The following is a 16,634-nucleotide window of genomic DNA, read 5'->3' on the forward strand; positions in this document are numbered from 1 at the left end:
CCTCATTGTCTATTTTTCCCTCTCTCTCTCACGGCATTGCTGCAACCGTACTTGGAACCCACTACCACCACCTCCACCGAGCATTAGTAAGCCTCCTCCCTCCACCTCTCCCTTCTTTATATAATTAAATTTATATATATATATATAGTAATTCTAGCATCTTATTTTTATATACTATTTTGTATAAAATAAAATACTAAACTTTTAATAATTTTTTATATGATCAAATAATGATTATTATTTTTAATTAGTGATAAGTTAATTAAGAATAGTAATTACGAAATAATTATATTATATTTATGTATTCTATCTACTTATATTTTAATTATATTATTGTATTTTAGCCTTTTTATATTTATAGTGAAAGAGATTAACTATTATATGCCTAATACATAATTAGATAGCTAAGGTCTTTAGTAAATAAATATAATTTAATTTATAGTAACAATATATTAAGGTTATCATAATTATATATATAATATAAATTTAATTATTTAATAAATCTGATAACCATCATATTTTACATGAACGGACTCAAATTGAATAAATATTTAACCTCATGCTACCTAAATATTTTCAAATTTTGAATCCCTAATTTTAGACATATGGACATTATCATAGATGAATTAATGCTTGGTTAGATTGAGTAGTTGTAGCTTTTAAAAAGCTTTCTCATATTATGATATTTTATATATTATGTATATGCATTCTGTTTTGACATCTCGAATGATTATATAATCATATATAAATATGATTACAGTTAAACATATTTTATCATTCATTTGATGCTGAATTTGGATATAAGTATACAGATGGTATTATTCAAAGATAGCATTGATTATTAAAATATTAAGAACTGCATATGATTCTATTATTATTTGATATACATAATTATCGAGTGGTCATTATGTATCATTGTGGTTATATATTAGTATCATAATATGTCATGGTCGATAAACATCATAGACGTTATATTTGAGAGAGTTATTATAATGATATAACTAAATATCTATTTACATATTATCAACAATTATATACTTAATTGATTATGACATGATATCTATATTACACTTATATTATTAAAGATAGATTTGTATGCTCATACATGACATTATATCTTTTTCTAATTCATATTATCAAGTACATAATTTACTTTTTATTTGATTTTACTAACTCGGGGTAAGATCTATTCACTGAGATTTAGTCAATGACTCTATTTATTTATTTATTTTCTAACCACTTAGATATGTAATATCTAATAGGTATTTGAGATATCTTGAATAAACATTTTAGATTGAATATAAAATGATCCAGATATGGGATATTATAGAAGATATTTATATATAAATTGAATTGTATTGTTATTGGATATATTTGTACTTCATTATATTAAACAATGATTTATATAATACAGGTCGGATTATATTGTACTCGTATATTAGTTATTTTTCTTGTATCTTAATGGTTTCTCATAACCTTATGGCTCTTGCTAAATTATGTAATAGTCTAGTATGATTATTGTTGTTTTCGATTACCATATGTTAATATGTTTATTTGGATTTGGATGAAAATATGATTTATCTTGAGATAAATTATATGAGTATATGTGTATTTCTATGTCGCGCATCATATGGCAAGCGTCGCAGATGTCGTATAGCCACGTGGGCATGCATATGACGTAATATTATAAAATATGTATCCAAAATTACAAATATATTTATCTAACATACAACCATATTACAATGATTAAAAAAAGTACCAAAATAATAACACTACTTTTTCATAAATCTCATTAACCACAAAATAATATTTACAATATTTTCATAAAGTTTGTAAAACACTTCCAATATTTATAGACATTTTGAAAAATTTTAATTCAATGTTTCACACCAGATGTATTAGTCATTGTATAGTAATGATATTTTAGCATATCTAAAATAATGTTTGCATCAATCTTCATTTTAATTCTTGATATATTAATTGTGCAAAATCAAATTAATATCTTCTTTATATACGATCTTCATGCTCTAATAAGAATACACTATAATCAAGCCTGCATATATCAATAATATTGTAATTAGTTTAAGAAAGTAAATATATAGTAAGTTTCACATATATCCTACATATGCTATTCGTGAATATTATGTTCGACTTGCTCTTTTTGTTATTGTGAGCACGGTAATACATATGCTAGTGCTATATATGTAATTAATCATTTAACTTGGTAGCTTAATAGAAAAATATGTTAATATCATATATTATGATATTTTACTTACCAATTCGTAATTAATTATCTCACTAGTTTCTTTTATGTATGCAACTCTGGTAGTGATACGTAGAGTATTCTTTTTAAAATTCTTTTTAATGACAAATGTATGCAACTCAGGTAGTAATAGTTTTTTGATAATGAATATGCATAAAATAAAATAAAGTAATCAAACATTACAACATGAAATAAACTTTAAATCAACATAAAATTAAATAAATAATAAGACTACTATGTAAGTCCATAAGATAACTTTACATGTACATTACTATTTAATTAGAGACTTACTTAAATTATAACAATAAGTATTAAGAATCAACATTAATTATATACATATATCATTATCATCCTAGAAAGTGCCATATGTTTCTTATTTGATGTATTTACTAAACAATCACTTTGCACATAGATAATTTTAATAATCAAATAAACTTTTTATTTTATTCACAAATAAGAAGAAGATAACATAATATTCCATCTGAAGTTTTTATATAAAAATATCAGGATAATTATTCCAAACACCTAAATTTAGTGCAGCTTGATAGAACCCAACATAGTTCAAATTTGAAATTATCTTCAAAATTTATCAAATCAATTTCTAAAATTTTCAAATTTGTTCATAAATAAAAGAATGTATGTATCTTCAAACTAAAAGCAGGCAAAACTAAAACATGAAAGTTACACAAATAAAATAATAAAACTAAATTGGATAAATCAAAGAAAAGAATTAGACATTTGTAGCATTTCTATGCTAAGTGATGAAAACATAAAAAATCAACTGTGGTATTAAAGTGAAATGTTTGTGAAAAGATGAAAATTGCTTCCAAAAGGAAAATCAAAGTTAAGAAAACATAGTAATAACAATTATCAAATTTAACTCTAAAATCACAAGAAAAATACAAGTAGAAATTAGGACTCTAAGACATATTCCATCAAGCTTCATTTTGTGCACCCATTAATAAATTAAAAAATGAATCAAGTAATAGATATGCTTGTAGAAGAATAGAGCATCCAACTAGTTTTTTTTAATTGTTTAATGAATGAAAATGAGTAATGATGCAGTGAATACAGAAAGAATAGGAGATATTTGGTGAAGAGGAATATATGTCCTGTTCTATTTCCTTTTATTAGTAGCTTTTTTTTCATATTTGGTGAAGAAGAATATATGTCCTCTTCTATTTCCTTTTATTAGTAGCTTATTAAATAATGGAAGAATGTCAAAATAATGCTTCGAAGACGTAATAGCTTACTATCTTTCTCTCATCCTCTTTTTTTTCTCAGTTTTTTTAAGAAAAAAGATTTTATAGATTAATTGAACGGTTACAAAAGTCATCTGAAGTATTAGAGACCAAAATATAACTAAGCTTTTGTGGATATCCCCGTACACCGGAAGCCTAAGCTCCTACCATGATTAGCAAGTCAGTCTATAGTACCATTAGATTCTCGGTAAGTGTGACTAACTTTACAATTATGATAATTGCTACTTAGAATATTAATATCATCGATAATGAATATTAAGGATTAGTGCGGCTTCTTGCCACCTTGCAATATGCCGACAAACGTGGAAGAGTCTGTTTCAATCTATAAGTTGGCGTAGTTCTTTTGTTGAATGCCAAATAACACCTCCTTTATTGTCTATGCCTCAGCACTTATAGACAATTTGTACTTTTCGCGTTACATCCTGTAAGAGATACGATTCCATTAGACTGTCAGATAATAAATCCAATCCCTCTAACTTTCAAACCGTCGTATCATATATTTGTAAATTAATATTTATATTTATCTTCTTTAAAACTCTTAGTTATATATATTCAAAACTTTATTAAAAATAATTTATAATTAACTCTATTATTAAAGTAAATGAGGCATTACCTCTAACCAACTTTTCTAACTAAATAATAAAAAGTGGGTAAACTTAAAATTCACTTTAATATAACAAAAACAAATACGTTACTTTAGTCTTGCTATCCTTTCTATGAAATTTTTTTTATCCCATATATTTATGCATAAAATTACCATTAGAGTTTCTTTCCCAATTAATAGAACCGCCCAAATGACTAAAATGCTCAGATTATTTTCATGAAAAGGATAATTTAAATATTTTAGTAATTTATTATAAATGAGATATTTGGTAATTACGAGTGAATTAGGAAAAATAAAAATTATAAGGGTAAAATAATTTTATGCATAGGGGTGTAAATGAGCCGAGCTTAATCGAGCCCTGGCTCTAATCAAGCTTGGATTGAAGTTAATTTTGAGCCTGTCTTTGTGATCAAGCTTGAATTGAAATAATTTCAACCTGAGCTAATTTCAAACTCGAGCCAATTTCGAGTTTAAACGAGCTGCTCAATTAGCAATTTAAAGCCTTATTAATTTCAAACCATTTTCGAGCCCGAGCAAGTTTGAATTAATTTAGGCTTGAATCAAGCTTGAAATAAAACCTAATTCAACTATAAAGATATAAATATTACCAAAATATAAATTATAAGTAATAAAGATAAATATGTTAAAAAACTACAAGCAACCAAAATATAAATTATAAGAAGCAAATATAATTGTGTCAAAAAACTACAAGCAACCAAAATATAAATTATAAACAATAAAGATAATTGTGTCAGAAAAGAATGACTGAAATTCCGAATGGGTGAAAGGGTTTTAATCCGATGGTTCGTATTAGTTTGATATTACTCATATATATATATATATATATATTCAGGCTTTATCGAGCTGACTCGATTGAGCCAACTCGGGATCAAGCGTGTGGCTCGAATTTAATTTCAAGCCTAACTTTAATGATTTGAGCGAAGCTAGAAAGTGCTTGATTATTTTGACAGCCCTAATAAATAGAGTGTTTAAAAATTTTATAAGAGGGGTAAAAAAATATTTAACAAATTTTTGTTTCAGGAGATCTACATCTCGTGTGTATTTAGTACCACTCACTGTATTATTAATACTACCAAAACCGCCTCTCCACTTTATATATATATGCCCTACAGTCTTCTCGCTTCGTCATCTCTCTGCAGTCGAATTTCGTCTCTTGGGCGCTCCAATGGAGGAATTCGCTTCGATCGAAACCCTAACCCCGAAGAACAACCACGAAACCCTAAACCTAGGCGACTCGTACCCTCCCTATCCTCCGCAAACCCTAGGTCCCGATTGCCATCCTCCCCCGCCCCCCGAAACCCTAGATCACGATTGCCACCCTCCCCCGCCCCCCGAAACCCTAGGTCCGCGGGAAACATCTCAAGAAAACCTAGTTATCAATCGCCCTCTGGTGTCCGAAAACGGCCAGGCCCTCACGCATAGTGGCGGCGCCGACAAGGACGTCTCCGGTGGCGAGGACGATGCCGGAAGTGGCCGCCGACGCCGTCGAAGCCGGTGGGACCCGCCGGCTGAGTCAGATGGTGGATCCGGCGCCGACGGCTCCACCGGTGGTCGCAAGCGCAAGTCTAGGTGGGCGGAGGAGGAGCCGAAGCCGGCGCTTCAGCTCCCGGACTTTATGAAGGATTTCACCTCTGACCTGGATCCGGAGGTTCAGGTCCTCAACGCCCGCCTTCTCGAGATCAGCCGCCTTCTGCAGTCGGGCATGCCCCTCGATGACCGCCCCGAGGGCGCCCGCTCCCCGTCCCCCGAGCCCATCTACGACAACATGGGCGTCCGCATCAACACCCGCGAGTACCGAGCACGTGAGCGCCTCAACAAAGAGCGGCAGGACATCATCTCCCAGCTCATCCGCCGCAACCCTGCTTTCAAGCCCCCTGCCGACTACCGTCCCCCGAAGCTCCAGAAGAAGCTCTACATCCCCATGAAGGAGTACCCTGGTTACAACTTCATCGGTCTCATCATCGGCCCTCGTGGAAACACCCAGAAGCGGATGGAGAAGGAGACGGGCGCCAAAATCGTGATCCGGGGCAAGGGTTCGATCAAGGAAGGCAAGCTGCAGCAGAAGCGGGACCTGAAGCCTGACCCGTCGGAGAACGAGGACTTGCATGTTCTAGTGGAGGCTGAGACACAGGATGCGCTGGATGCTGCCGCGGGGATGGTGGAAAAGCTCTTGACGCCGGTCGATGAGGTATTGAACGAGCACAAGAGGCAGCAGTTGAGGGAGCTTGCGGCCCTCAATGGCACGATAAGGGACGATGAGTTCTGTAGGCTATGCGGTGAGCCTGGGCACCGGCAGTTCGCTTGCCCTGCCCGCACTACTACTTTTAAGAGCGATGTGCAGTGTAAGATTTGCGGGGATGGTGGCCATCCCACGATTGATTGCCCCATGAAAGGTTCAGTCAAGAAGATGGATGACGAGTACCAGAACTTCTTGGCTGAGTTAGGCGGAAGTGCTCCGGAGTCTCTTACGAAGCAGAGTTCAGCAGTGCCTCTTCTTGGTTCGGGCACTTCGGGAAGCAACCCTCCATGGGCTGGTGGTAGCGGAGTTGGGGCCACAGCTGCCAATGGCATTAAGAAAGAGTATGATGAGACAAATTTGTACATCGGATATCTGCCTCCAACTCTTGACGACGATGGACTTATCAGGTTGTTCTCATCCTTCGGGGATATTGTGATGGCCAAGGTTATCAAGGACAGGACTACAGGGCTTAGCAAAGGTTACGGCTTTGTGAAGTACGCCGACATGACTCAGGCGAATCAGGCGATTGCTGCTATGAATGGTTATCATCTGGAAGGGAGAGTTATAGCTGTAAGAGTAGCTGGTAAGCCACCCCAGCCCACTGTGCCCCCTGGTCCTCCGGTTCCCGTGGCACCAACATACACTGGTTCAGATCCTTCAGCTGGTGGTTATCCTTCTCAGCACTATATGACTGGTGGGCCTCTTCCTAACCCGCCACCACCGCCTCCTGGAAGTTATGTCAATGCACCGGTTCCTTGGGGGGCACCATTTCCACCTTCTTATGCACCGTATCCTCCACCACCACCGCCAGGTTCTAGCATGTACACCCCTGTTCAAGGCCAACAAGTTCCTCCTTACGGCATGCAGTATCAGCCACCACCTCAGACTGTTCCACCCGGCACTGCGCCTCAAAACATGCCTTCCAGTGAAGCAATGCAGAATCCTCCTACTGGTCAGCCACAGAGTTCTGCAGCACCTGCTCAGCCTGTGCCCGCCAACATATATGGCTCTTCTGTTGCTCCAAATGTTATGCCTGTATATCCGCCACTTCCTTACGGTTATGCACCTTATTATCCTGCTGTTTCACCAGTTCCACCTCAGACGATTGATCCCTCTCAGAGCCTTGCAACTGCACCATGGGCTACAAATGCTCCCCCGCCCCCACCTCCTCCTCAGGCTTCATCAACTGCAGAGCAGCCAACCTCTTATGGTGACACTGAGTATGAGAAGTTCATGTCAGAGATGAAGTGATGCCAATTACTGCGAATACCTGTTGTATCAGGAAAAGGTAATATTGTGACTTCCTCTTTTACTACTCTGTTTATAATAACGTTAAAGACTAACTGCAAATGGGGTCTTCTATATTTAATATCTGCAAGAATTGGTTCAAGATAAATTAATCTTTTCATGAAAACTGGTTTAATCTCATACTGGAGAATATAACACCTTTCAGGGATCCAACAATTCCTTTTTCTTATTGAGCAGGAGATATGTTCAGCTTAAGATTGTTAAGAAGCTGCTACTCGCTGACCCATCTTTTGCACATACCTTTAGTTTATATCGGAAATGTTCTGTTAGTTTGCACTTGCAAATATTTGCTATGTTCTAGTGATATCAGTTTTGGCGTTTCTTAACTTGTGTTTTGGTGATCATTGAATTTTTTGGCAGGCTTGAGGTTTCTTGGAGCTAATGTCAACCTGATTTATTTCTTCTTTCTATAAGTTGACCTAGTTGGAAGTTTGGGACTCACATCTTTAACCTTGCTGTACTGTTATGACCATCGCAGAGACTGCTGAACGGAAAGAACTAGTGACTATTGCCGTGGTGGAAAGTTGATATATTTGTTAGTTGACAATTATATTGCATGTCTGGTTTTATAATTTATTTTCTCATGCAGAGAGGGTCTACTTGTGGCCATTACAGAAGATACTAGCCTCTTCATACCTGCTTTCATATGGAATTTCTGGGACATCTTTGTTAGCTATTTACTAATCTTGTTTGAAACTTGTTATGTAACATTTTTATGTTGGACTGCTAACTCTTACTCTGACTGCTTCTGGCCACCAGTTATAATGGTTGCTCTAATTTTCTCTGTGGTTTGTGAGTTCACTAGCTCCCGGTGCTAGTTAGAACTGGCACCCTTCATGGTTCATGCAGGCCTTCCGCCACATTGGAATCAGAGTCTTTGGTATAATATTTGATTTTTTGAGTAAATCTTGATTGAGGTTTCTGTTTCTTTTTAATCTGGATCACTTGCCTGAAGTTCTTTTGCAGCTTATATGTGGCCGATTAGAAACAAGCTACGTGAACAGTAACTCAGTAAGTGCTTGTTCACCAGATATTGTTGGTATATAGATGTAAAATGGTGTACACGAGAAGCTTAACACATGCACAGATTAATTCTTTTGCATTTTTTTTATGTTTATATGTTGACCAGCCTCTTCCTTATGTGTTGTTGCTCACAATTTAGGTGGGTACTTGTTTAGTATATCTTATATTTATATTTCTGTAGTAGTCAAGCCTGTCCCACTTTATTGTGGAATCCGCATCTTGTTACATAGTTTTTGTGTCATGTGGCTTCAGCATCCATAGTTATTTGGTCTCCTCTCATTTTCCTTTATTGTTTTCTTTATAACTTACAGTAAGATTTTGATTTTGATTTTTGGCTTCTTTATGTTCATTAGATTTCTATCCATCTTGCTAAAAATGACATTCTTGTTTTCAAAGTACTATAGGACTTGGTGGAACTTCGGAAATGCTGATAAACATAGTGGAACAAGTGGCTGGGTCAAGAAATATACTGAAGCTTGGTAAGGTGTTGGTAGTTCACATAACGGAGTTCAGTAAAGATATTTTCTGCAGTTTAAGAGCTGGTAATTCTAATATCGGTGCCAAGTGACAGGGTTAGAGGATTGTATCACTTGTAGGTTTTTATTTTCCATATTATATGGGTGCTAACATGTTGTTGAAGCTTGATGTTAAGTTTATATTTAGTGGTTACTTTGTGAAAAAAAGAGATATCAGAACAGGATATAACTTTGATTGTGATTTTAATTCAAATTAATACAACCTGTAGGTGCACCAACTTATATAAATGAATGGATATAACCTTATCAGCTGCAAGCTGGAATGAGACTACAATAACGTATTTGGGCCTAACTGTTGTATCTCCACCTGTTGAACTGTCTTTCTATAGTTAGACATGCAATATTTAGGATGATCAGAATCTGAACAGTAACACTACAATAAATAGGAAGCCTAAATAATTCTGATGTGTATAGTGATATAAAATGTAAAGCAATTGTTTACCATATTAGTTGTGCCCACAGTGTTACATTATTACCTTGATTGCATTACATTACAGGACATTGGAGCCTTATGCTCTTAACTGTCAAGTCAGCTAGATGGCCTTAGTAAAATTATGATGACCATGGTAATGCTTAACTTTGCAAGTAGATTTCTGTATAATTATGGTAGCAATTGTACAATCATGTCATTATTTTTCTAAATTACTTCTAATGGTTTCATTCTTTGAACGAAATATATTGGTTTCTAATGGAACATATCCAGAATCAAGGTTGAAGCTCATTGTTCTTTGGTCGAAATGAGCAATAGTGATCTTTTCGGCTTGAGCTTCGTCCATTCTGGGCAAAAACCAATTTGCTTTGGTCAAATTGTTCTAGTTCTCTGAGAGTTGAAGTGAACCAACCAAAACTAAGAGTTTGGATCATATGAAACTCATTTGCACCTGCACACTTACGCACACATACACACACACACATTAATTTGATGATGCTAAACTAACCATAGAGTATATTGTACTCGTCGTTTAAAATAAGTTTGTTGCCCACCTCCTTTGGTGATATCATATGCTGATAGGGTGAAAACAGATGAGATACAGATTGGTTAGTGACAAACCCTATCCATCTCCATTTCTCTTTTCTAGATATACAAAAAGCCATATTAATAATTAACTCGGTAAATTTTAACCATATGGAATACATATTTAAGTGCACAAATATATCAGATTTATTAACATCAAACTATATGAACATATGTAGTCTTATATTATTAAAATGCTTAGCATATTCAGAATCTAGAGAAAATATTATAAGGATTTATGCAAAAGGTACAAAATAAAGTTTATTCTAATATTGTTTCATTATTTTGTTATGTTCTAAATATATGGATATACGAATATTAGTTCAAGTAATTTTTTTCCAGCCCAATATTCATATCTTGAAAAGACCATCTAGATATGGATATTGATCTTGGTCTAGACAAAATGACTTAGATATAAAATTCATACTAATCAAATAGTTTCCAACCCATTTTAACCTTTTAATAGTGATAAAGAATGTGATTTTCTTTTTGATTTATTTGCAAATTAGTAATTTAAATGCACATGGAAGTTAACATTGCTATTATGATCTGTTTTCCTAAAGAGTAAGCAGTTTGTGCACTTGCCTTCTAGGTAGCCTATGTTTTGAAAAGCGGGACTATGTGGCCGCCAAGGCAATTGCTTAGGCAGTGGCGATCCATAGCCCCGCATAGTCTATATGTGGCCATAGAATGCAGACAGGTCACCTTGCCGGAATTTGGTGGCTCGTCTAGGCAAGTTGGATGCCTCAATAACTTGCAGGTGACTTTTATACTACTATGTCTCGATTGAACTAGTGCCTTTTGGATGAAAAATAATATTCAAAAGTTCCTATAACGCACAAATCTCTTTGCCAGCTCGAGGCTTTATGTGAATATAAGTTTTCAAATATGATGCTTGTATGTGTTTGTGTGCATATGAAATGGTTCACTATATATAATTTAGTAAATGTCATGTACTAGTTAAGCGCTTGTATATGCACCCATGTATCACCTATGTGCGATGTGTTGGGGTAATTGTTTGTATACAACAGACGTTTCTCACAACATTAGCACCCGCATGTATTTGCAATCCTTATGCCTCCTTTGCATAGCATTAACCTACATAGTAGAGGTGGCACTCATGTTGGGTTGGTTAGGGTCGAGCTTAAGTCAATTCAAACAATATATATTTAATAAAAAGGTTCTTGGAATACTAAACACGAATACTACCTGTTTATTAGACAAATTATAAGGTCACCCATTTAACCCATTTAATGGGTTAATAATGTTATACATGGGTTTTCGAGTTATAAATAGGTTATTTAGGTGATACGAGTTATTCAGGTCATAGTCGGGTTAGTTGGCGCATCATAAATGGGTTGAACCTAAATAGGTTTAGGTAATAAATACGAGCACGTCCTGTTTAATAATTAGATTAGGCAGGTAAGCCTGTTTATAACTTGAACTCTTTTATATTAAATTTAAATCCATTAAAGCTTTCAGGTTCATGTCGAGTCAAAATTTGCCACTCTTATTCCATGGACTTGCATATAAATTATAGGAACCTTAGTACATAATTTTTTGTGAAAACTATATTTTACCTCTTTGTAGTTAGGCTTAAATTCACTTCACCTTATTATAATTTTATTTGTGTCATTTTATCCTCTTATTATTATATTAAAATTGAAACTAATATTTTTTCCATCATATTTTAACCAAACAAATGGTTGAATTTGAAGATATACATTAAATATAAAGTTGTATAGGATTGGAAAAGCTTTCCAATGGTTTCAAAATAATGTTGATGATCAGATTTAAGGTTAATATATGACAAATATATTAAATATTTGTGATATCTTCCTTATCTGAAATCTGATGGATAACCTTTTCCAATTATTTACAACTTTGTAATGAATATTTTTAAATTCGACTTATAAATTGGTTAAATATAATAAAAAAGATAATATTTCAGAATATAACTATAAGCGGGTAAAGTGATATAAAAAAATCTATTGAGGATGAAGTAAATTTGGGCTTAACCATAGGGGGTAAAAATGTAATCTCCTCTAATATTTGTTAGAACTTTTTTAGCATATACAACAACTCAACAAGAAGTGTCTATCTTCCATCCTCTTCAAGATCCTTTACTTCTTCATTTTTCACTTGGTTTGCCTATATTTATCTATTAAGGACTGTTAAATATAAACGCATATGCATCCCCACTACTTATGTGCTATCTATCCCTTGACTGCCCTAAAATTGCTGTTGCTTGTAGAACATTGTTTATGAATAAGGATAAATATCTCTATATTGCCATTTGTTGATAAAAGTAAAAATCTTTGCACTGCACGCCCTATAATTTGTTTTTCTCTCCATCCACCCGCTATACCTACCATACAATTAAGTTTTGATTTTGGTTTAACTGCGCTTGTGGTATTGTGGTTTTGGCCTGTTCTGTCACTTCTGTGGCTCCTGAGTTTCAGGCTTTATGCTTTTAGCCAATAATATTCAAATTTCTTTTTTTTGGAGAGCACAGGAATAGATTAATTTGAGTTATCTGACAACCTTTTCTTTCCCAATATTTTGATTTATAAGGTGATGTTTGGCTACTTTTCTTTGGGTACTGGCTATATTTATTGTACATAAATTTCAATATAAATAAAGATAATTAGGAAAGTGAGATCAAAAGAATATTCAAATTCTGAGTACTGTCTAATCCATTAGTTAGATTTAACACTTAATCATAGTTACAATGGAAATGCTTGTTTATAGTTCTGGCAGTTTATGGTTCTGTGCCAGAATGTTATTTTCTTGATTTCCTTGATAAATTTTACAAGCATGCTTATTCATTTTGGTGTGTAATTCTGTTTCTTGTTTATACTTTCCCATAATCTTAATCAGTTATCTTCTTCTCCTAGATTTCTTCCCCTTTTAGGAAATTTCAAATGTGCTTTAGGAGATGCTTGCTCTATAGCTGAATTGAAAATTAACATTTTATCTTTAGGATGTGCTTGTTAAGCTGAATCAACAATCAATGGACAATAGGTTGTTATAAGATGAGATTTAATGGGCTAGTCAATTATGGGTAGTTTTTCTTCGACAATCGTGGGCCTTACATATGTATAATAAGCCATGTTTCAAATCAAGCACCTGTGCATGTAGTCTTCCTGCCATTAATCATGTTTTAAAGCTGATCCAGTTCTGAGGGAAGAGGGCATCAAAGATAATAATGATTGTGTTTTATCTATTAGCTATATGTTATAATTGCCATGTTAGCTGTCAACATTAATTCCTAATATCTTAAATTAAGTATTTGTTGCATGTAGTTAGAATGCTCAGGACATTACATGATTTATGTGAGTGCTAAAGAAACAACAGACAACTTCAATATGTTATAGGTAAAGATAATTAACCTTTTGTAGAGTAAATATGGTGCTGTTCTTGAACTTTGTTGCTAGGCAAGGTTGTGAGATCCAGTACTCCTCGTGCTTGTGGGATGTAAGTTTTCTCATGCTTGTGGAATGTAAGTTTTCTTTTGTTCAGAATTTCATCAGATGCTCCTGGGAGTTTACATGCACGCACAGCTAGTTGAGTCCACAATGTGAAGTTTTGGTGTAAATTTATATGATGGTCTTACAACAATTTCTGGTGATACATTCCTACCACTTGGCTATTATATAGAATAACAAGGATTTTGGATAAATGGCCTGAGTTTTCTGGATTTTATGGAGGTCCAAAAGAATAAATGAATTTGGTATATGTGGATACTTTTAATTGCATTGTACAATAAAATCAGAAAGGGCTAGTGATGTGATCCGGGTTAGATTGGTCACCTCGTGGACATTAGGTTTATGGCTTGAGCCATTTATCTAACGAATTATTTATTTCAGCAATTGGTTTAGTTTTAGTTTAGCTTGTCTTAATTTGATTGGATGTTGGATTAGTCATGAACTTGTTTCAATTAAGTGGTTCAGGTTAATCGGTTAGCTTGTGAAGTGCAACCAAGATTAATCATGTTTTTGAATCATTCCCTGTAGACTTATTATCTCTGATCTCTCCTCCCCTCTCACGTTCTCAACCTAGCCGCTGTGCCCTTCAAGCTGCTGGGCACCTCCCTCCTTCCGTTGGCCTCTTGTCCCCTTTGAGCATCGACCACCTCCTTCCCTTTCTTCCCTATCTCCTTACCATGTTCGGCTACCACCAGACCATACCTCACCCTTGATCACCATCTTATTGTCAGCCCCGTCCATCCTATGCTCCTAGACCTCCTGTCACTATTCTGATCATATCTCTCGATCTAACTAGCCAAATATTGAGATCTTGAATGCGTTAAATTTCTCTCTTTCATAGGAACAACATATCGAAATTGCACGAGAATTTGGTAGATCTTCTAAAATCGCGCTCGTAATGTCCACCGTAGAATCTACCCAAACATCGTCGCATATCGAATCAAGCCATTTTATATCACTCCACCGCTCTTCCCCCTTACCAACTCCTCCAATAGCCTCACACCAACATCCATACCTCTCATCTGAGTTCTAGATCTACCACATTCATCTCCACCACATCCTCATCATTATTGCTTGACCTGCAACTCCACCCAATCCGAAACTCCTCATGGGTGTCGCTAAAACCACATCGCTCAGCCCCTAAATGTCATTCAAACCTCTACCGCTCTTGACCTCCTCCTTCTCCAGCATCTTTGCCTTTTTCATACGTCCTAGATCTGCTCTAGGCTTCTAGTATCACCAAGCCACGTCCATACTTTGAGTGCCCCACTAGAACTCAAACCGATCTAGCTCCTCCTAGCCGCACCACTAGTGTTGCGAGTTAGTATCCTAGATCGGGTCATAACAGCTAGATGCACCACAAATTGCCATAGAGGAGGTGGTTGTATTTGTGTTTTGTTTCACATTGCAAAGGACGAGAACCTTATATTGTTTTTAAGGTTATTAAAAGAGGAAAATGGAAACAATGATTACATTGGATGGTAATTGTGAGGAACTTTAAGATATATATTAGGCGTCATCAGTACTATCCATTACTCACTGATAGGAATCATTGCCGTGAAGTTATTTAATGAACCCTTGATAGTTATTGTTTAGGAATAATTAGTCCTATGAAAGACTAATGGTATTTGGGAGAATATAATCAACTTTAGGTTGCAATATCAAAGAATTAAAACGAGCAATATAATCCACGACTATAAACAAATTGAGTGAGATTTTCGTGCCATTGGCAATATGGTGCTCACAGGTTGGGCCATGGATTGGGAACTCGGTCTAACTATCGGGTTTGCTAAACCGAGAAGAAATAGCGGTGGCGGTATTGGAGGCAGAGGTGGCATCGGAGGTGTCAAAGGTGGCCACAACAGAAAAGGAAGAGAAGAAAAGAGGTGAGGCGAGAAAGGGGAAGGAGATGAGGAGGACAATGGTGAGAAGGGAGAAGGAGAAGACGAGAAGAGAGGAGAAAGATGGCGGTTAGATCGAGAATGAAAGGGGAGAACAGAAGAAGATGATTAGATTAGGCTTTTTGAGGTTTGGATGGGTTGGGCAATGGCTCATAGGCTATGCTAGGAGAGCATAAACATGATCCTGATTGAATTAGCTTTTGGTCAGGATTTAGTTGGGCAGGGTTGTGGCCCGAAAACTTCTAGTCAAGTTTGAACGGGCTTAGTTGGACCAGATGAGCAGCACTAATTGGCACCGAGAGTGTTGGTCAGGATGGAGCAACACACCCTCTAGATTTGGATTCCCAGGTTGAATTTGGCCCTTTGAATAGCGTGCCAATTTGGTACATTTTCTACATGCGGTTTGAAGAGCACAAGGTTGTTGTAGGTTGACATAATTCATTAATTTGGAATAAGGAGTGTTGAGAAACTTCTCTTGTATCTTTACCAGTGATTCAGTGGCACGATACTTGTTGACTCATAGAGATGAATGCATCAGTAGCGTGCCAATTTGTTTTTCAACGTTGCCATTAATTTTGAGTCAAAAATTTTCTAATATGGAGACCAGCTCCCTCAGCTCGAAATTAATAAGGCTAAAGTTCGAGGTTGGGTTGCTTTAAGTACCCAGCCAGCTCACCTTGATTATGGCTCTGTCATAGTTCAGGGAGTTAAAAGTGTAATTTAGCCAAAACAATTGATCAATAAGCCTATCCAGTCTTCTATTATTAGATAAGTGACATGTGAATGCATGTGGACTATTTCGATATGGAGTAGTGTTGTATGAAGTGATAGAGACAAAGGTGATACTTTGATAGGAAGACAGTATTAGTACTTTGGGTCTGAGCTCAAGCTTATCTTGAATCATTGAATCAGCTCAATATACATATATATATGTGTGTGTGTGTGTGTGTGCTTATCAATCTATTATTTATAAA

The 16,634-nt window shown here is 35.5% G+C and overlaps 1 protein-coding gene across 1 annotated transcript; it reads left to right on the top strand.

Moving 5' to 3' along the window:
- The first annotated feature begins 5,255 nt into the window (after positions 1–5,255).
- On the top strand, positions 5,256–8,422 carry LOC140771962 (splicing factor-like protein 1). The gene is made up of 2 exons (XM_073113815.1): positions 5,256–7,677; positions 8,058–8,422. Exon 1 carries the CDS (start codon positions 5,316–5,318, stop codon positions 7,638–7,640), a length of 2,325 nt encoding a protein of 774 aa, XP_072969916.1. The 5' UTR covers positions 5,256–5,315; the 3' UTR covers positions 7,641–7,677; positions 8,058–8,422.
- Positions 8,423–16,634: the final 8,212 nt, after the last annotated feature.

Source organism: Typha angustifolia, chromosome 12 (genome assembly GCF_048772165.1).
Source record: "Typha angustifolia cultivar Huaian chromosome 12, ASM4877216v1, whole genome shotgun sequence".
In the NCBI taxonomy this organism is placed as follows: Eukaryota; Viridiplantae; Streptophyta; class Magnoliopsida; order Poales; family Typhaceae; genus Typha; species Typha angustifolia.

Excerpts from the sequence above, each read along its gene's own strand:
- LOC140771962 (XM_073113815.1), top strand. The coding sequence starts at position 5,316 with ATGGAGGAATTCGCTTCGATCGAAACCCTAACCCCGAAGAACAACCAC.